At 45.3% G+C, this 20,681-nt stretch overlaps 2 protein-coding genes across 49 annotated transcripts in view; both read right to left on the bottom strand.

Moving 5' to 3' along the window:
- Window positions 1–4,389: 4,389 nt before the first annotated feature.
- ADIG (adipogenin) lies at window positions 4,390–9,334 on the bottom strand. Of its 2 annotated transcripts, XR_013535175.1 has the most exons (4): window positions 9,154–9,334; window positions 8,573–8,671; window positions 6,778–6,892; window positions 4,616–4,752 (listed from the first exon to the last, which is right to left on the bottom strand). XR_013535175.1 is itself a non-coding variant. In XM_078371682.1 (3 exons), exons 1-2 carry the CDS (start codon window positions 9,278–9,280, stop codon window positions 6,774–6,776), a joined length of 246 nt encoding a protein of 81 aa, XP_078227808.1. In that variant the 5' UTR covers window positions 9,281–9,334; the 3' UTR covers window positions 4,390–4,752; window positions 6,664–6,773. The 2 variants fall into 2 exon arrangements, 1 of the variants encoding a protein (XP_078227808.1); XM_078371682.1 differs by lacking the exon at window positions 8,573–8,671 and having other exon boundaries at window positions 4,390–4,752; window positions 6,664–6,892.
- A 2,348-nt stretch (window positions 9,335–11,682) lies between these two features.
- Window positions 11,683–20,681, bottom strand: part of RALGAPB (Ral GTPase activating protein non-catalytic subunit beta) — a 129,820-nt gene continuing 120,821 nt past the window's right edge. For all 47 annotated transcript variants that reach the window (XM_078371644.1, XM_035298592.3, XM_054255340.2 and 44 more), the window contains 3 exons: window positions 20,455–20,533; window positions 16,229–16,377; window positions 11,683–15,767 (listed from right to left, as the gene is read on the bottom strand). In XM_078371644.1, the coding sequence (XP_078227770.1) occupies window positions 15,574–15,767; window positions 16,229–16,377; window positions 20,455–20,533 (422 nt within the window). In that variant the 3' untranslated portion in view covers window positions 11,683–15,573. The remainder of the gene's footprint in view (window positions 15,768–16,228; window positions 16,378–20,454; window positions 20,534–20,681) is intronic.

Genomic DNA, 20,681 nt, shown 5'->3' with positions numbered 1-20,681 from the left:
CAGGTGTGCGCCACCACACTCAGCCATTTATTTTATTTTATTTTTGTAGAGACAGGGCTCTCACTATGTTGCCCAGGCTGGTCTCAAACTCCTGGCCTCAAGTGATGATTCCACCTCTGCTTCCTAAAGTGCTGGGATTACAGGTGTTAGCTACCATGCCCAGCCAACTGTTTTCTTTGAAAAGCAATTTATGGAATGAAATGCCAGCCAAGCACCGTGCTCAGAGCTTTACATGCCTTAGCACATGCGATCCGCATGATAACCTCGCAAGAGAGTGTTATGGGTTGAATTGTCCCACTAAACACATGGGGAAAACATGTGAAGTCTTAACCCCAGTACTTCTGAAAGTGGCTTTATTTGGAAATAGGGTTTTGACAGAGATAATCAAGTTAAAATGTGGACAGTAGGGTGGGCCCTAACCCAGTAAGACTGGTGTCCCTCTGAAAGGGGAAAATCAGTCCCAGACACAGGTATGCATACCAGGAAGGTGACATGAAGATACATGGGGCCGGTGGGAGGGGGAACACCATGGGAGGGCAGAGGCCTGGGCTGGGTGATGCTGCCACAAGCTAAGGCACATTGGAGCCACCAGAAGCTGCCAGAGGCAAGGAAGGCTCTTTCCTCTGCAGGGTTTGGGGGGAGCTTGGCGCTGCCAGCACCTTGACTGTGGACTTCTCACCCCCAGAAGTATCAACCCACACAGGCTTCTGCTGTTCCAAACCACCCAGCTTGTGACACTTTGTCATGGAAGCTCCTGGAAACAAATGCAGAGGAGATTGGCCCTGTTTTGCAGACAATGACAGTGAGGCTGAATGGGATGGTGATGGCGGCTGAGGGGCTTGCTCTCGGGAGTCCAGGCCTGTGGCCCCAGGGTTAAGGATAGAAAATAAGCCTGTGTCTAGAACATATGCTGTGACAAGGGGTGTGGCGTTGAGCGAGAGGCATGACAGTCAGATGGGCTCTGCATCACTGATGCCCCTGTGGTGCTCCCATATCATGCTAGTGACTGTCCTTGCAGGCTCCCTGCGCTCTGCAGCCTGGGGAGACAGGTTTGCTGTCCCCGAGTGCACCTGAGTTTCCTACAAACATCAACCACCCAGCCTTAACCTCCATCATTCAGCTCTAGGAAGAGCCAGGGATATTCCTGTGGATCTGGAGACACACATCCCAGTTAAGAGTCAGAAAAATGGACCACTTCATAGCTGTGTGATTTGGGGCAAGTTACTCAACGTCTCTGTACCTGTTTCCTCATCTGAACATGGAACCATGACCCGACTGAGGGGGCTGTTGTGAGGATTCAGTGGGACAGTGCGTGGGCACTCAGTGAGCCGAGGCTGCTACTTGGGGATGATGTCTCTCAGGACCCTGTGACCAGAGCGTCACGGGATGTGTTTACCAGTCACACGCCCATCTCCCCTGTGTGAATGTGCATGTGTGTGCCAGAATGGGGACCTCGCCCACATCCACAGAGGCCCAGGGTCTCAGCCCCCACCCAAAGCAGGGAAGGCTGTCCCCACAGTTGCTCTCCAGAGCTGTCACCTGCCCAGGGCCCTGAGGAGAGGCCTCACCTGCCTTCTGCCTCAAAGGCTCCAGGGGGCATGGCAGACACTCTTCCCAGACCCCGGCGCAGGGCTCGCTGCGCTCACTCACCTCAGGTAGCGTCCTCAGCAGGTGGGGCAGGAGGGCAGGGTGTGGGGCTCCACGGGCTTTTCAAGGCCAGAAGGGAGGCTAAACAATGGCCCAGCAGCCCCTCACAGCACAGAGGGGCAGGGCCGAGTTACCAGTCAGGGCCGAGTTAGCAGCACTTGTCGAAAATGCAGACAACACCAGGCAGAGGCAGAGGCCACGGGGAGGAGCTGCTGACACGGTTCATTCAATGCCACCCCTGCAGCTCCCAGGAAAACCCCGTGGTGACAAAAGTTCCTCAGTTGGAGCAAAGCTGGTGTGGAGGAGGGAGGGTTGTGTGTGTGTGAGTGCGTGTGTCTACGCATGTGTGAGTGCACACATCTGTGCATGTGTGAGTGCACGTGTCTGTGCATGTGTGAGTGCGTGTCTGCATGTGCGAGTGCGTGTCTGCATGTGCGTGCATGTGAGTGCACGTGTCTGTGCATGAGTGCACATGTCCGCGTGTGAGTGTGTGTCTGTGCATGTGTGAGTGCATGTCTGTGCATGAGTGCATGTCTGTGCATGTGTGTCTGCATGTGTGAGTGCATGTGAGTGCACGTGTCTGTGCATGTGTGAGTGCACGTGTCCACATGTGTCTGTGCATGTGTGCACGTCTGTGCATGTGTGAGTGCATGTCTGTGCATGTGAGTGCACATCTGTCTGTGCGAGCATGCGTGTGTCATCTATCCCACATTTCTTCCTCATTCTCATTTAAATGCCACAGCCTGAGAACAAAATATTTAAATATGTGAATGGGTGTGTGTGCATGTGTGTCTGTGATAGTGCGTGATAGTCTGGATGCATGAGGTGGTATGTGTATGTGTGTGTATGTATATGTGAGTGTGTGTACATGTATGTATGTGTATATGTGTGTATGCATATACCAATATGTAAGGGTGCATAAGTGTATATGTGGTCTGTGTATATATGAGAGTATGTGTGTGTGTGTCTGAGATAGTGTATGTTTCTGTGAGTGTATGAGAGTATGTGTGTGTCTGTGTGATAGTGTGTCTGTATGTGTGAGGGTGTCAGTGGATATGTATGTGTGTGAGGGTATGAGTGTGTGTGATAGTATGTGTGAGGGTGAGACTGAGAGCATGTTTGTATGTGTGTGAATGTGTGTGTATGTGTGAATGTGTATGTGTATGAGCATGTGTGTGTGTATATGTGTGTGAGTGTATGTCTGTGTGAGGATGTTTGTGTCTGTGCGTGTGTCTGTGTGTGTGAATGTATGAGTGTGTCTGTGAGTGTGTGATAGTGCGTGTGGGTGTCTGTATGTAAGAGAATGTGTTGAGACTGCACAGCCAGGCAAAGGGCTGGGGAAACAGGTACTTCTAATACACCCTTTGGGCCGCCTTTTGGTCGGGAAACTTAGCAGTATCTGCAAAATGTAAATGCATGTCTTAGAGTCTACAATTTCTCCTTTCAGAGTGTGTTCTCTGGATAGAAGCACACTTATGTGCAAGGATTTCGGTTCAAGAGTGTTCACTGTTGCCTGTCTGTAAGAATAAAAACCTCATCCAGCAAATTCAGTGGGGCTCAAACCCCAAAGGGTGGCTTTCTGCACCTGATGAGGAGCTCAGACTTTAGCCCAGGGATGACAGAAAGCATGGAAGGCATAAAGATGGGAAGGGACATGTCCCAATTTGTACTTTGGGTGGATCATTCCAACAGGGAAGAAAGAGCAGAGACCAAGGCCAGGAGACCAGCTAATAATTTCGGGCTCAATTCTCTCTCCTTTGGACATTTAGAAGTCGTGGTTGCTGGTGGGGTGTGGAGTGAGGGAGAAAGAAGGGATAAAGATGATGCCCAATTGGCACCTTGGAGGGCCTATCTTTTTATCCCCCCACCCCCAGCATCCTGCAGTCTCTGAAACCTTACACCTCCCACCATACCTTCCCCAGCACCCCACCTGGGGAAGAACTGGCACGGTGGAATGGGACCTGGTTCTGGAGTCATGGGTTCAAATGCCAACCCTCCCAGTGTGACTGACCAACTTACTTGACTGCCCTGTGCCTGTTTTCCTCATGTGTCAAACAGAGGTAACCAAAGACCCTACCTTGCAGAATTCTTAAAGGGCTAAAAGCAATCATATGTATTTGGTTTTTTTTTTTATTTGAGACCAAGTCTCTCTCTGTTGCCCAGGCTGGAGTGCAGCGGTGTGATCTCAACTCACTGCAATCTCTGCTCCCGGATTCAAGCCATTCTCCTGCCTCAGCCAGCTGAGTAGCTGGGACTACAAGCATGTGCCATCACACCTGGCTAATTTTTGTATTTTTAGTAGAGATGGGGTTTCACCGTATTGGCCAGGCTTCAAATTCCTGACCTCAAGTGATCTGCCTGCCTCAGCCTCCCAAAGTGCTGGGATTATAGACGTGAGCCACCATGCCCGGTCAGCAATCCTAAGTATAAAGCACATAGAAAAGTGCCTGACATGTGTAGTAAGCACTCACTAAATGTGAGCTGCTCCTATAGCTATTCCTACTCCTATCAAACTAGGTAGTTCTTAGATACTCTGCAGCTATTTATCAAATATTTTTTATTAAGATCAGCCTAAAATCCAATCAAGGAGTGAGTCTGAAATCAGAGAATGGAAGTTCAGAGCAAGCCCCGCTTCCCCTTGCACAGATGGGCATTCCCAAGAGGGTCCTACATGGCTTGAATCAGGGCCAGGGCTGAGTCACAGACCTACACTAGTTGAATGAATGACTCGGTCAGGCCTGGTAAGTTTGTCAGGGGTCCCTCGGGCATGGGAAGCCCCTCACTTCTTTAATATGGACCCACATCCTCCGGCTCAACCCTGCTTTAAGACCCCTCTGAGTTAAATTGGCCAATTTCTCCCCATGGGCCTGCTTGCTGCTCCCATGCCCTCCCAGCCCCAGGTGACTCCCTGCAGGGCTGGAGGTCATCTGTGATGCTGGAGAAGGGCTGGGTCCTCTGGAGGCTTTAGCAGGTCAGTCTGAAGAGGAGATGAGCTGGGGGTTCCAGGGAGGGACCACATTTGCCAAAGTCCTCTCACCTCCTTGGCAAGTCTCTCCCATCCACTTCTGCCATTGCTACTGCCCTGCTGACTCCAGGAAAACCAAACTAGAAACAAAAGGAAGGTTGGGACTAGGGATACCTCTGGGATGAAAGGGTACGAAAGAGGAGGGTCAGGCCGGGTACGGCGGCTCACGCTGCAATCCCAACACTCTGGGAGGCTGAGGTGGGTGGACCGCCTAAGTCAGGAGTTTGAGATAGCCTGACCAATACGGTGAAACCCCGTCTCTACTAAAAATACAAAATTAGCCGGGTGTGATGGTGTGCACCTGTAGTCCCAGCTACTCTGGAGGCAGAAACAGGAGAATTGCTTGAACCTGGGAGGAAGAGGTTGCAATTAGCCAAGATCGCACCACCACACTCCAGCCTAGGCAACAGAGAGAAACCCTGTCTCAAAAAAAAAAAAAAAAAGAAAAGAAAAGAAAGAAAAAAAGAGGCAGGTAAGTGACAGGGAAGGGCTCTGGATAAGTGGGATAGGGTTCTTGGGTAGGGTCTGAAAATCTTTTCTTATGCCACCAATGATATAAAAACAGGACAGGCTACATAACTCACAAGGCCTAATAGCAAATTAACATGTGGGGCCCCTTGTATTTCAAGACAACAGCCAAGCATGGGACCCTTCTGAGCATGGGACCCTGTGGGACTGCAGGTTACATATCCATGGAGCTAGCCCCGTACACAAATCTCTGAGGGCATGCATAGGAGTGAGTTTTCCTGGGAAAAGGGCCCTCAGTGTTCAAGATCATGATCCAAAAGGCTAACAATCCCTCCAAATGAGGTAAGGGAGAGGCTCTTTTTCACCACCTCCTCCCTCTACTCAGGCAGGGCAGGGGCTAGTGAACATGCTGCATGAATCACCTTCAGAGCAGGGCAGGCTATGGTGGCCAAGGGGACAGAGAAAGGCAGACACATGAGAGCTGGAGATTAGAGTTGGGAGAGAGAGCACTGCCCAGGTATGTGACTCGAGCAATAGAATCAGTCCCAGCTGGTGCTGTTCACGGAGATGAAGAAAAGCTAGTGGAAGATCAGGGTGCTGTTTTGCTTTGCTGGGTGGCAATGGGAATCAAGATTCCCCTTCTAGGCACAAGGGTGTCAAGCAGACAGGTAAAAAAGCTTGGGAGGAGATTAGATGAGACATACTCATTTTGGGGCCATTGGTATAGAGATGGCATCTAACCCCACTGGAATGGCTGAGGTCTCCTGGGTATTCAGTGGGTGCAAGGGCTCTTGGGTACAACATCTGATTGCTCTGACACCTCACATGAGCGTATGTGTGTGTATGCCTCATTTGTAAATGTTCTCATTTATAAATGGAGGTGAGAATCATATCCTCATCACAGGATTTCATAAGTAAGCTTGTGAGAGGGGAATGCTTAAGACATGCACTGGTACCTATTAAGCCCCCAAGGAATATCAGCCTTATTTTTAAATATCAGCCATTATAACAATAATAATTTCATGTCATCCCTTCTACAAATATGTATTGAGCCTCCGGTGTGTGTCGGGCAGTGGATGTATTGAGCCTGTCATATGTATTGAGCCTGTCGGTGTGTTTGGGGCTGTGGATGCGGCCACAATCGAACGTGTTAGAAGGCGGTAAGTACTATGGTGAAAGGAAAGCAGAGCAGGGTAAGGAGAACAATGCAGAGGATAGGGTGGGGGCTTCAGTATTGAATAGGGTGGCCAGGGGAGCCCTACTGAAAAAGTGACATTAGAGCAAGCCCTCAGAGGTAAGGGAGTGCTCCGCAGAGGGGAATGAGGCAACAGCTAGCAGAAGACCGTCAGGAGAGTGGTGGGCAGTGAGGCCCTAGGGTAAAGGTAGGGGACCTTTGTAAAGGCCTCTTGTGGCACAGGGAGGCTGGTCCTCCAACGGGGCAACACCAGGTCTCCCCCACAATGAGGGAGAAGGCTGTCACATGCTGGAGAGAGTCCATTGTCCAGCATGGGCAGGGAGCATACCTCCAATATGGTAGAGACAGCCTCTTGCCCACATAGCAGCTGCCCAAGGCTTTGGGTGGGCCCTGAGGCTCCCCCTGGCCCCTGGAAGGGCCTCCCCTGGCACTGCAGGCTCACCAGCAGGGCCTCTCCTTCTCTTGGCCATGGAGTGTCCCCTTCCAGCAAAACTTGGCCAGGCCTTTGCTCCAGGGCTCCCAATCCAAGCATACATTGGAGTCATTTTCCTCTGAATCTGTGGAGATAGGAGGCAAGACCTTCTGGGTGGTCATACCCTATCTCCTGCCCCTTACCCAGGAAGGAGTCCCCTGGCAGGCCTGGGCATCCCTGCAGCCTTGTCTGAGGCTAGGGCCAAGGCAGAATCCCACAGGCAAGACTTGAGGCCTCAGGAAGACTTCAGGGCCTTAAAGTGTGACCAGGGATCAAGAAAGAAGGCTGTTCCTGGGACTGGGAAAGTGGCCACATCCATCCATTAAAGGGAAGGACACAGAGGTGAGCCAATGACATATGTACTGGGCATGGTCCAGGAGGAGGCAGTGAGGCAACAGTAATTGACCCATCCAGCCAATTGTCCACTAGTTGATTCATTAACAAATATCTGAGTACAAAGACGCAATGATCTCCACTGCAGCACTGTTTTGTGGTGAAACACATACATACAAACAATAAAACACCTGGAAACTGTCTACATCCACAGAGGTCTAGGTGATTAAGCTGTGGTGCCATCACACCACATGGAGACCCGGTCCTTCTGTCTGATGGCTTGTCATGAAGCTGTTAAAATGTTTGCATTGGCCAGGCACAGTGGCTCATGCCTGTAATCCCAGCACTTTGGGAGGTCAAAGCAGGCGGATCACCTGCAGTCAGAAGTTCAAGACCAGCCTGACCAACATGAAGAAACCCTGTCTCTACTAAAAATTACAAAATTAGCTGGGCATGATGGCGGGTGCCTGTAATCCTAGCTACCTGGGAGGCTGAGGCAGAAGAACTGCTTGAAGCCAGGAGGCAGAGTTGCAGTGAGCTGAGACTGTGCAACTGCACTCCAGCCTGGGTGACAAGAGTGAGACTCCATCTCAAAAAAATGAAAAAAAAAAAAAGAACAAGGATGACATCTGAACCCATGTCTTCCAGACTGCAGACAGACAACTTTTATTGCCAGTATGCAAACAAGTCTGACTCCCGACCAGCTGTGGGGCCCAACGCCTAAACTGTGCCCCTCAGGGAGGGCTGTGGTCTACCCTGGGACTATGAGAATACACTTTAAATAAACATTTTCTAGAAACAAGAGGACATCCTAGGCTCTTACCAGGAACTCCCAATAATTACACAATAACAAGCCCCTAGATTTGAGATCATGGAGCTAGTGGGAGTGTAGGGAGGGACTTCTCACTCTGCCTCAATGACATCTGACCACTGCTGGTAGCACGTGCTGCACCCTCCCTGCCTAGCTGGCCAAAGGTCATGGCGCTCAGCAGCAGCAGGTGGGAAGTTAAGTGGTCCCCGAAAAGAAGCCTTTTTTTTTTGACACAGAGTCTCACTCATCAGTTGCAATACAGTGATGTGATCTCAGCTCACTGCAGCCTCAACCTCCCAGGCTCAAGCAATTCTCCCACCTCAGCCTCCCGAGTAGCTGGGACCACAGATGCACACGACCACATCTGGCAAATTTTCGTATTTTTTGTAGAGACGTTGCCCAGCCTGGTCTCAAACTCCTGGGCTCGAGCAGTGTAGCCACTGGCTTCCCAAAGTGCTGGGATTACAGGCGTGAGCCACTGTGCCAGCAGGAAGAGCCCTCTTGCTGAAGGGGATGCTCAGGGAGACACATGCCAGAGGAGGAGTACCCCTCCTGCCACACAGCCAGGCCATATCCTGGCCCAGCCATCCCCAGCTTCCTCCACAGCCGGCTTCGTCCCACCTCTTGCTCCTCTTGGTGGCATGCTGAGGTCAGAATGAATGTCAGTTGGCTTCCATGAGCCTGTCTCCCAGAGAAGCCAGATCCTTTCTGATATACGGTCTAGGCAGAAAACAGTGAGTGGTCTGCAGTTAACTGAAAAATGCCTAAGGATGCTGTACCCATTGTGCAAGCTGTTTACTGCACAAACACACCTAATTGAGGGGGTGCGTGGGGCTGAAATCCAGCCCACGCTCTGCTAACAGAGCCTCATGCCCAGCTATACTCACAGAAAGGGACACCCTTTTCTAGTTCATCTGCCTGGAGGGACAACCTCTTACTTTGTTCAAAAGTTCATGCATGCTATAGGCGTGCACACACACATACTGCTTTGCAGTCAAACTTATGGACTCACTCTTGAACTCTAGGTTAAGAAGCTCTAAATAACCAAACCAATCCTTTCCACTTAAGAGCTGACTGCTTGTATCTGAGCCAGCACTTAAAATGACTGAATGATTTTAACCTTCCGCATTTGTTTCAGGACACACTGGCCTATTCAGCTCCCTGCCCAGCTCCAGCATTAGGGCCCTGCCTGGGCAGGTCACCTTGGCTAAGTAAGAAGCGTAGCCAGATGATCAACAATAACAACAGCAAACCCACAGGGAGGCAGAACCAGAAACCCAGGAAAGAAAATGTGAGGTCGTTCACCAGCGTCACCAAAGGGTACTTCATGGCACATGTGTGGCTATGCTGGGCCAGCCTAGGCTTGGCTGGTAGGGCTGCCCCAGGGGACCTGGCAGGCTGGGCCATGCTCTGCTCTCAGCCCAATTGTGACCGAGCTGTGACATAACAAGGAAGTCACAGTGTCCTTCAGGCAAAGCATGCATGCAGGGGACACTGAGGGAGAGTTGTTCTGAATGAATGGGTGGGAAGTGACGCAGTGAGACAGTCTGGCTGAGAATTAAAAAGCCCTGGCTTCCAGGCAGGCCTGGGTTTGAGTCTCAGCCCAGTAGCTATTAGGTTCACGGCACCCCTCTGACCTTCTTTCTTGTAAGATGGAGATAATTCTGTAAGTTAGAAAAATAGATGGGACAAAAATTACCCCCAGTGTCGGTGTTCATATATCTGAAGTCACAGACCCCTCCAGGAGCCAGCCAAGTCCCCAGGTCCTGTAACACCAGCTGTGCATGCCCACATCCACACTTTGTGGGAGTGCTGGGGACTGCAGCAAACTGGATGGAGCTTACCACATCCTAAGCATGCAGTGGTGGCAGCTCCAGCCAGTAACTGTCACGTGTGAAATGCAGGCCCATTATTGCCAGGACTCCTAACTTTCCCAAGACAGGCAAAAAGTCTGGATTTCTATATGAAATCTCTCAAATTTAAAATGTTGGATCAGACCTTGTTGAAGAACTGTTTGCAAAATAAAACGTCTGCCAGGCTAGATTGTTCACTGTGCTGCCACTTAAAACTTTTAAAATCTCACACATAGTAATTATTCTAATGATTATTAGAGTGAATGACTATACATGATTATTTCTTAATCTGGAAGCTTCCGTGCCTCTCCTTATTGGGGTTATCAGTGAGGGGCATCTAAGGAGTTTAATCTTCTTCCTTTATCTCCTGAGTGGGCAGAACACTCCCGTGTCATCCTTATCTTCTGTCATCCGTTCTCTCATGAAGTATTCAGTAAACCTTCCACGTGCCAGACCATGGCTGAAAAGAGGCTTCAGGCTTCCCACTGGAGGAGTGGCTGCTGCATGGTATTCTTCAAGAGGATCCTTGGGCCATCTGCTGGTGACTGCCAGCAGGTGGGTGGGTGCTGGAGTGTATTTATTAAACATGCCAATTCCCAGGCTCACCTTCGTCTCCTCAGACCTCTTGGGGGGCAGAGGTGAGGCTTGGGATTCAACACACTGATAAGGAACCAGGATGATTCTGACGCAGGCTTGATTTTGAGACCACAGCATCTCATGACAAGAGCACCTGTTGAAAAGTAAGGCAAACGCAGGTCCAGGCTGGGGGAGCAGCTGCAGGAAGCGGGTGGTAAACCTAGGGAGAAACGTGGAGAAGGACCCCCTTATAGGAAAAGACACCAATCCAAGAAGGGACATGGGGCCAGACACTGGAAAAAATGAGCATGGGAGGGGCTGGGAGAGCTGAAGAGTCCTAGCCCAGCTGAGGGATGGCCTGAGTTCCTACAAGAGAAGGTCTGGGAAAATGGACTAGAATGTGTGTCCAAGAGGAGCAGTGCCCAGGCAGCGTGTGCCAGATGCAGGACCCAGGGGCCAAGAGGAGGAGGAGCAGGTGGTCTGGGTTGGGAGTGATTCCCTGGTATTGAGTGCTGATGAGGTTGGGGTCAGAGAGAGCTAGATGAGCAGCACAGATGGGAAAGGCTTGAGCACACATTTTTCTGGCTACAAAACCTTTCCAGACACCAAGACAGGGCTACTGTGCAGTCAGCTTTCCTGGCCACTAGGCCCAGTTGGAGGTCCTGTTGTGAGCGGGTAGAGCACACAGTGCAAAGTAGGCAGCTCCCAGACACAGTTCATAGGGTGGCACACGTCACAGAGTCTGTGCTAGGTCAGAGGCATAGCTCTTGGCAGAGGCATGCACCACATGGTTCTCACGGTTGTTTCAAGTGGTCCATGCACTCCACTCTGTGTGATCTGGGCCTGAAGGCACTCATCTGGCTCCAAGAAACCCTCTGCAGTCTGCCCTACATAAAGGGGACAGTGGGCAGCAGGGGATGACCTCTGCACCTCCCCCCTTTCCTGTCTAGCCCTGGTAGGGCTCAAATTTTCTGCAAGCAGAGGGCACAGCTGGCACCTTCTTGTTCCCATAACACAAGCATCTATCTCCTCAGCAATTCCCAGCCTCTGAAAGGTAAGCCTCTATTGGCAGTGTTTTAATTATACAAGCTCCTTCCAGCAGAGAAGGCCAAATATTTTTCTTAAAAATTAATCAAATTTTGAGTATTTCATGAAATACTCACTTAATATTCATTTAAACTACAGATCTCAATTATGAAGGGCAGCCAGAGCCCAGCAGACATCCCCTAGAAGGGTAAAATTAAGAGTAGCAGCATAGGAGTAACCCCCAGCCTGGATCCAAAAGCACACACAGTCATTAGATAAGAATCGCCTTAAAATTTAATTGACTAAATGTATTACATTCAATATTCCATGGGCTTCTTCTTGACAAAGGATCGGCATAAATACAAACAAACCTCTGGACCTTCTTCCCTAACTGACGAAGATGAAACACAGGAGGCAAGGGGCACGGGCACGCCTTCATATTTACACTTTGCCTTTACTTTACAGTTCAGTGCCAGGAATATTTACAGAAAATACAGTAAGAAAAGGATCATGTCTTGGCAACATATCGAAATTCATACAAACTGTATATATGATTTTCAAGCAAATAATGATACTGCTTATTTTTTAGCCACAACTACCAAGCCCTTCGGAGGAGAAAGATGTCTTGGTCACTGTAAGAGATGAGAACTTGGGAAACTTGGTTTGCTTCAACATGTATTTATTGGGCGCCTACTGTATGCAAGGCACTGTGGAATCCCAAATTACACCTTTTCCCTCACCATTAAAAAAAGAAAAGCATCTGAAGAACATGAGTTGATATTCTGAGAAAAACACTATAAGTACATGGCTTCTTTAGCTACTAAGAAACCCACCATTTGATTCCACATTGGAGATGGTACGGATGGACCATCTCCAATCTCTCCAACTCAGGAAAAGAGGCTGTCAGGAAAATCTTTCAAACAGACCATCTGACTCCAATCATCATTTCACGTAAACACAGCAATCAATTTTTTTAGGAAGATAGAACGTGAATGGGCTTTAAAATGGTGAATGGAGAACTACTGCCAGAAGGAGTGTCAAATTATCTCCAATAGGTTTTTTTTTTTTTTAACCAACTACCACAAAACACATCTTTGAGCAAGGCTAACTTCCACTTTGGGTAAAGCTCCACCTTCCAGAAGAAATGAGTACTCCTAAAGACTCTGCCTCTCTAGAACCCAGTCTGCAGAGAATGACAAATACTTCCCTAGTATATGGAGAAAGTAACCATTCACGAAGGCCTCATATACAGAACCTGCAGGGAACCAATGTTACTGGCCAAAGGTGTGGGTATTTGTATTTATCAATGAGTCCAGAGGAAAATGGCTGCCCTGAAATAAAGGACTTGGAAATGACAGAAAATGTGCATGAGTATGCATGTGTGTGTGCACGTGTGTGCTGGCAAAAAGGGGGGTCAACCCAACATGTAATGAGTCCTTTCAAAGGCCCAGTGGATGGAAGAGGGTCTCAGGAAGAAGTCCAAGACAAAAAGGAAAGCTAGTTAAAGGGTTAACAAGGTAAAAGCCTTCCTCACTGACCTCAGTGCTCCCAATCAGAGAGGAGGAGAAAAGCTTCCTCCACCAATTTAAGGCAGCAGTAGATGGGCAACCTTACTTACCACCTTCCTCTTCACAGAATGCCACACTCATCCAACCCGGCATACCCAACAGACATAGCAACTGAACTGTTTAAGCCACAGACAAAAGTGGTCCTGGCTTTGCCCCAAAGGCTAGAACATATGCTGGCAAATTTATCAAACAGACTACTAAATATTAATATTAGGTACTAAGTATGTTCCTTTGGTGCTATTTTACTCAAAGTGACTTTTAACACAGACAGCTGGATAAACATAGTGACCATGAACTCAAATCCATATTAGTGAAAGACTGGATCTAAGGGTTCTTACCACACTCCCTCTTTGGGCAGATGTTATTTTGAGCAGAAGGAACCAGTGCCTGGTAGGTATGTGTATCCCATATTCCACTGGCTCCGTACACATTAGAAGTTTCATGCCTTCAAGGGCTGCACATCTCTCCTTCCCTGGAAGACCAGGGAGTCTCCCAGATCACAAATGCATTCAACATGGTTGTTCACTTATCAAATACATTGGAATTACAAGGGATTGTCAGAAATTAGAGCTAACTGAAGGGTCAGGAAGCCCAACCCTCATACACACACAGCACATTTTTCTGACATTATGCCAAGGTCAAAGTTTGATCTGAAGAATCACACTGAAGAAGAGCATCTACATCAGTTATTTTTAACCTCTGGAATGTTAAGTTACACAACAATTTACAGCCTTCTCTGCTCACTTCGACTAAAACAAGAACCTATTTTCCCTTCAAAATGTCAATCTAGAATTACCTTAAAAGTTGTTAAACCTCATCTTCTTCCTGTGAACCACTAGAACATTTTTAGGGTAGAATTTGCTCATCTTTATCCCATTATGCCCTCTCCCATGCTACCATCTGGAAACATCAATTTATTGCCCAGCTTAAAAAGAAAATCAACTATTGAATAATATTATAAACTGAATGGAAACTGGAGTCATAGAAAGAAGAGGTTGTTTTTACCTGAGCTTAAAACAAACATGAAGAAAAGGTTATGGCAAACTTTAAACCAAGAGCTGCTATGCCCATATTTCTTGCTCACAGATGGCAAAATGCGTATTTCTGGAATAAGAGACATTAGCACAGGGAATTAGGTCCCACACTATCCCCACCCCCTAAGGAAACTACCAAAACATCAACCCAAACAGATTGTTGTAGCTTTGACCTATAGAGTCTACTGACATCAGAGTTCAAGTGAGAAAACACCTCTTATACAACTGTGATCATTCCTCTTTGGACTTCAAATATCACTTATTTTCTTAACATAAAATAATCTTACTAAAGAAGAAAGCACATGAGAATAGGGTAAATGAGCTGTGTATACTGTAGCACTGTAACAGGAATCCTTGTACAGATGTTCTGGGTCTGGCCACCTCAAAAGTTTTATCCCTGCAGAAAAGTAGCAGCGAGGTAACAGAAGTATTTCCAAAACCTGGCAGGGATCTATTGGCTGGCAAAGTCCAGAAAAGATGACAACAACTGCTACGCATTTCTAACAGTAGCCACCCAAAGAGGTGGTCACTCATGTTTGTCAATTATAAGGAAATTGAGTAGTTCTCTGGGAGATCTGAATAAGTAGAGTTGAGAGGCTATTCCTGAACCCCAAACTAGAATCCTTCATAAACTACTGCAGTTTGCTGCTTGGTCCTGAAATACGAGATAATGGACGAAACCAAATAATTTTCAACCCCTATTGTTAATTTACATTTCTTTAAATGATATTTAATTAATGAATCACAAATGTTTAACCTGTCATTATGTCACCCCGCTGGACAATGATGGAGAGAGTGGGGGTATCACTGCTGTCGTATAACTTTTAACCCCACAAACTTTATTTGCATCCCTATTAAAGGACAAGGCCATGCGTCATTTCTGATCTGTTGCTGGGTGGCCCAGAAACTGAGGCTTTCAGACAGACCTGTGCAGTGATGACAAGGACAACTTTCTGAAATGTGGAGAGAAAAAAATGGCATATTTTAATGTCAGGCTTCTTATGTGAGGAAAAAACATGTATCATATTTTCTTTTTGTCAGTTTGACAGCTGGATGACAAGTAGACCTACAAGTGAGTAGAAGGCTGAGACTTCTTTCCTTCTCCTCCTCCATGCTATCAACATGAGTCTTTAAATGTCCTGAAAGATTCTGAGACAGATTTTTTTTAATACAACCTCCTAAAAAGTGAGGTATAAAACTAGCTTCAACTTCTATATTGCAAATTTGTTGATACTACCAATGCACGTGTTTAACTGAGATGCATAAAAGCCTTTCTCCTCAAAAGGCTTTGGTTTAACTAAAATTGTCACTTTTAAAAGAAAGTTTATGGCTAAAATGTATGTCATCATTATCAGCAGGAATATGATTGTGTCTGGGAGGCTATTTCACTAGATAGCCAAAAGTCTTCTATCAAATGGGTTATAATGTGTTTCTTCTATTCTGGTGATTAAACAGTAAGCTCTTGGAAGTGATTTGTTTTTATTTTTACAGTGATCACCTATCAAACTGTTCTGCTGTGTTATAGTTCCCAAACTGGGGTTCAACAGTCTTAGAAATTCAGTGGTCTAAGAACTGCAGTTCTTGAGTCCAACCTCCTGGAAAAGTGAAGTATAAAACTCTGGCTCCAACTGCTTGTTCCGGTACTTGTTGACAATGTCGGTGATTTTCTGTTTCCGGCGGACATGGGGTGGACTGTAGGAGTCACTCTCCAGTCTCTTTCTTCTACAAATGTTAATTACAGTCTGCCTTACCAGAAAGCCTTGAAAACAGAGAGTTTTAAAATAAATGTTAAAAACTAGTCACTTCAGTAGGTGAACTATCAGTATTCAGGTGAACTATTCACATACTCAAACTATTTCATTCAATTTGCAAACCTCCCAGTCCCAGAGAGACAGAATAAGATAAGCCTGTCAGAAGAAATACAAAATGACAAGGAAAAGGAGAATCAAAATCTAGTCTAACAGCCTATTTTCCTTCCCGAATTACAATTAGCTATCTTCATTTTCTTAATACCACAAGTTGATGAGGTTCTACTTATATTTACTAGATTAAAGATAGATTAAAATAGAACAAAACATGCTCCCTTTTTAACAACAGCCATACCATTTCCTACATGTGGAAGCTATTAATTATCACCATTTCCTTTTTATTTCTTTTTGGTTCATAAAAATAATAAAGAAAAAGAAAATTTAACTCTTCAGCCACATATGAAGACCTTACCAAGAGCTCGCCTGCTGACAATCATCCCATCCACAAGAGGGATGACCATGTTAAATTTTCCAGTGGCTCCTTGAATTTTTATCCGGAATAATCCAGTGTTTAAAGGGTGGATGAAGATGACAGGAACTTCTTTTTCAAGAGTTGTAGATCTTAAGAAAAGAAAATTCTTTTTATCCCAGATACCCAAGACTTGAAGTCCCTGACATATGCAGCATAATATTACTCAAGGGACCTGTTGCCTGGCAGTGGTCTGAGAAAAGCCAAGGGGTCAGTCTGCTCAGAATCTGCCTTCTGGGAGTCATGTTGCTGTCCCCATAACACCTGATCCTAAAGGTCCATTACTGGGTCAGACTTTCTAAGCTAACAGAAAGGAGCTGAAAAAATATATATACTTGGAAAACCACTAGGGACATGGAGTGGAAGGAGAGGCCAGAGAACTCTACTGCATGGAGTTAAGAATCTAGCAACTGGCCAGGCGCAGTGGCTCATGCCTGTAATCCCAGAACTCTGGGAGGCCAAGGTAGGCAGATCACGAGGTCAAGAGATCAAAACCATCCTGGCCAACATGGTGAAAACCCATCTCTACTAAAAATATAAAAAATAGCCAGGCATGGTGGCATGTGCCTGTGGTCCCAGCTACTCGGGAGGCTGAGGCGGAAGAATTGCTTGAATCCAGGAGGCGGAGGTTGCAGTGAGCCGAGATTGAGCCACTGCACTATAGCCTGGCGACAGAGCAAGACTCCGCCTCAAAAAGAAAAAAAAAAAGAATCTAGCAACCAGCTATGGGACTTTTACTTTAGTTCCTTTTCTTAGAGGGAACACAAAAGTGTGGCTGGCCAGAATACAGGGAATTCCAGCATAGTCAAGGCTGGTAATCCCAAAGCAGAAGAACAAACACAGCTTAGTTAGGCCCATTACAGGAATCCCCAATATAATTTTTTTTCATGTGGGTGAAGGAGGTTGAGAGAGCCATGAATCTAAGCCAGCTGCAAGTGTCCTTCTCAGCTAAGGTGATAAATGACCACATTGTGGCAGGGCCAAAGCCCTCACAGCCTCTGGCCAGGCAGCAGATGCTAAAGTCAGCAACTGCCCCTTATAGAGGGGTGAGTTACTCATTACACACCAGAGATAGGCCAACCCATCTAGAGGGAACTCATGTTATTTATGAGCTACCTGTTGGGGTCTTCTTGCAACCCAGTAAGTTTTCTTTCTATATAGGTAAAGTGATTTTGGCCAAAGCAACACTGAATCAATCTTTCAAGATATTTTAAAAAAAGAAAAATCAATCCCGGAGTAATTCTGTCCCCAAGGCAAATTATAAACTTTGCTAATCTACCAATAAAATATACATTTTACTGTCAGATTGTATTACAACTTTTGACCTAAAAAGATAAAAACTTGAAAGGCTGACGCAGGAGGATTGCTTGAGCCCAGGAGTTGGAGACCAGCCTGGGCAACATGGTGAGACCTTGTCCCAAATTTATTTTATTATTTTTTTAAATGAAAACAACAAAGACAGTATATGATACATAAAGTCTCTTCTAACCTAGTTCTAGAAAAGTCTACTCATGATGTAATAACCTACCCTGGGACAGCATCACTGACTCCACCTTAGCTGTGAACTCCAACCTGGCTTCCCTCTCCCTACCACAGCCCCTCTGAGTGCACAGCTGGGTCATGCTGCACTTAGAAATGTTGAAGCACCTAACCACATCCTGTTTGGCATACCTCCCCCCTGCAATTATAAGAAAAAAGTTTCCCTTTGATCATTGTGTAGAAGGAGCCTGATGGCCCCCATTCTTGGTAATGGTATGAAAACCACCTGTGCCTGCAGCCCCTTCCTCTAACCTGCTTTTCTGCTTCTGTAAAATTCCTCTTCAACTAGACTCCCCCTCCCCTACCTAAATCAAAGTATAAAAGATAATCAAGCCCCTTCCTCAGGGCCGAGAGAATTTTAAACATCAGCCGTCACTTGGTCGCCAGCAAATCAATAAAGGACTCTTAATTTAGAACTCAGAGCATGGCGCATTCCTTCCAACTCGCTCAGTTACATCACTGAGTATTTCATACTCTCTTCTTTAGCAAGTTGGTGTCATAAAGAAAAAAGGACTGTTCCAGATTAAAAGAGACTGAAGGAATTAAAATCAGATACACAGTCCTGGAGTGAATTCTTTACCAATTGTAAAGAATCTTTTAGTACAAATGAAGAAATTTGAATGTTGGCTCTTAGATAATATCAAGAAAGTATTATTACTAACTTTATTATTGCAATGTTGTGTTCAGCTATCTGAAAAGTGTTCTTACTCTTCAGATGCATACTGATATATTTGGAATGTTAAGATATCTGTAACTTGTTTTAAAACACCAAAGCATAGAAAGCATGGAAGTTTTAGGAATGACCTGCCTTCTTCTAGAAGTTTTTTAAAATGATAATGCTAAAATAAATCATTTTTACTGACTTCATTTCAACAATAATCATCTAACAATATTAGAATAAATTCATCTTATATGCAATTTGAACCAGCTCATATAACTAGAAGGAACTTAAAATATCAAATTTGAGGTAGCTCTGTGATGAGAAAGACGCAGGGCCAAAGCATTTGGGGTCAAAGGCCTGGATTCAGGTAGTTTCTCCTGCATTTACTGGATGTGTGATACTGAGGAATAACGTCTTTGAGCCTATTTTATCCCACTAGTAAAACAGGGAAAACAACTGTTGAACTCTTAAGAGTTATAAACCAAAAACAAGCAAGCAAACCTTGAAAACTACAAAGCCTATACAAATACACTGTCACCATTCTTAGGATCAGATTATTCTCTTTTTATCCTTCTTGTATATGGGCAGGTAAAACAGAAATTTTAACCCAATTATAAGGTTAGTATTACATTTTACTTAGAAACATTTTTCCGTTAAGTAGCTCATATGGTTTAGGATATTTTAACTGCTACTTTGTCACATTGTTTTGGCCAATTTAACTCCATTATTTCAATCTAATATTGCTACCCTATTATTACGGTCTTTATTAATCTTTAATTGCCTCTACTCCATTTTTTCTTTTTGCTCTAGATAAATGTAAAACAGCAATTAATTATACTATTAAAAATCTTGCTAAAGCACCCAATGCCACTAATTATCAGGGAAATGCAAATCAAAATCTTGATGAGATAGCACTCATTCCAGGTAGGATGGCCATTTTCAAAAAAAACAGAAGAAAACAAGTGTTGGCGAGAATGTGGAGAAAAGGGAATCCCCTTGCTGTTGGTGGGAATATAAACTGGTGCAGCCACTGTGGAAAACAGCATCGTTCCTCGAAAAATTAAAAATAGAATGTCCATACAATCCAGCAATCCCACTTCAGGGTACATATCCAGAGCAACTAAAGCCAGGATCTCAAAGAGATAGCGGCACTGGCATTTTCACTGCAGCATTATTCACAACAGCTAAGCCATGGAAGTAACCTAAATATCCATCAATGGATGAACAGATAAGGAAAATGTGGTGTACACATACAGTGAAATATTATTCAGTCTTAAAATGGAAATCCTGCCATTTGTGACAACATGGATGAGTCTAGAGTACCTTATGCTAAGTATAAGACAGACACAAAAAGACAAATTGCACATGATATCATTTATATGATGAATCTAAAATATTAGACTCAGAGAAGCTGAGAGTAGAATGCTAGTAGTCACGAACTGGAAGGAGGGAAAAATGGAGAGGTATCAGCCAAATGATATAAAGTTTCAGTTATGCAAGATAAGTTCTAGAGATCAACAGTACAGTATAGTGGCTATAGCTAATAATACAGTATTGTGTACTTAAAAATTTGCTAAGAGGGTAGATCTTATGTTAAGTGTTCTTATCACAAGGTAATAATGAATGAAGTGGGCAGGAGGAAACTGTGGAGATGATAGACATGTTCATGGAATAGATTGTTGTGATGGTTTCATGGATATATACTTATCTCAAAACTCATCAAGTTATACACATTAAATATGTATAGCTTTTAACATGTCAATCAGTCATACCTAAATAAAGTGGCTTTAAAAAATCCATGCTGTAATAATTTGATAACTTTGTACATTACATACAAACTTCTTTCTTTGATCATTTTTCTCTATTTTTATTTCTAATTGTCTACAACCCTTTCACAATTATTTGTTAAGCTGCAATCAATATAATAAAAAAAAGACATGCTGATGAACTTCGAGCAAATAGAGTGTACCTCAGCGAAGTGCTACTATTTGCAGTCGTTTCCACACCAGTACTGATCTCTGTCATCAGCTCTGAGAGGGGAAAATTTTCTGGAAGAAAATGACAGCATTACAATTAATATCGCCCCCATTTTCCCAAACAGAGAAGAGGAAACCTAATTTTATAATCTCTTTACGTAAATGAGTGGCAAATATATGGACTGTGCTGTCCTGAAATATCATCTTAATTAGTCTCTAC

Source organism: Callithrix jacchus, chromosome 5 (genome assembly GCF_049354715.1).
Source record: "Callithrix jacchus isolate 240 chromosome 5, calJac240_pri, whole genome shotgun sequence".
NCBI classification, from domain to species: domain Eukaryota; kingdom Metazoa; phylum Chordata; class Mammalia; order Primates; family Cebidae; genus Callithrix; species Callithrix jacchus.
This window is presented reverse-complemented; position numbering and strand designations above follow the sequence as displayed.

What these genes read in the sequence shown, in the direction of transcription:
- ADIG (XM_078371682.1), bottom strand. Translation starts at nt 9,280, where the DNA reads ATGAAGTACCCTTTGGTGACGCTGGTGAACGACCTCACATTTTCTTTC. An exon ending in ACGCTTCTTACTTAGCCAAG is followed by an intron (nt 6,893 to 9,153) that starts GTGACCTGCCCA and finishes CTATCTCCACAG; the next exon opens with ATTCAGAGGAAAATGACTCC.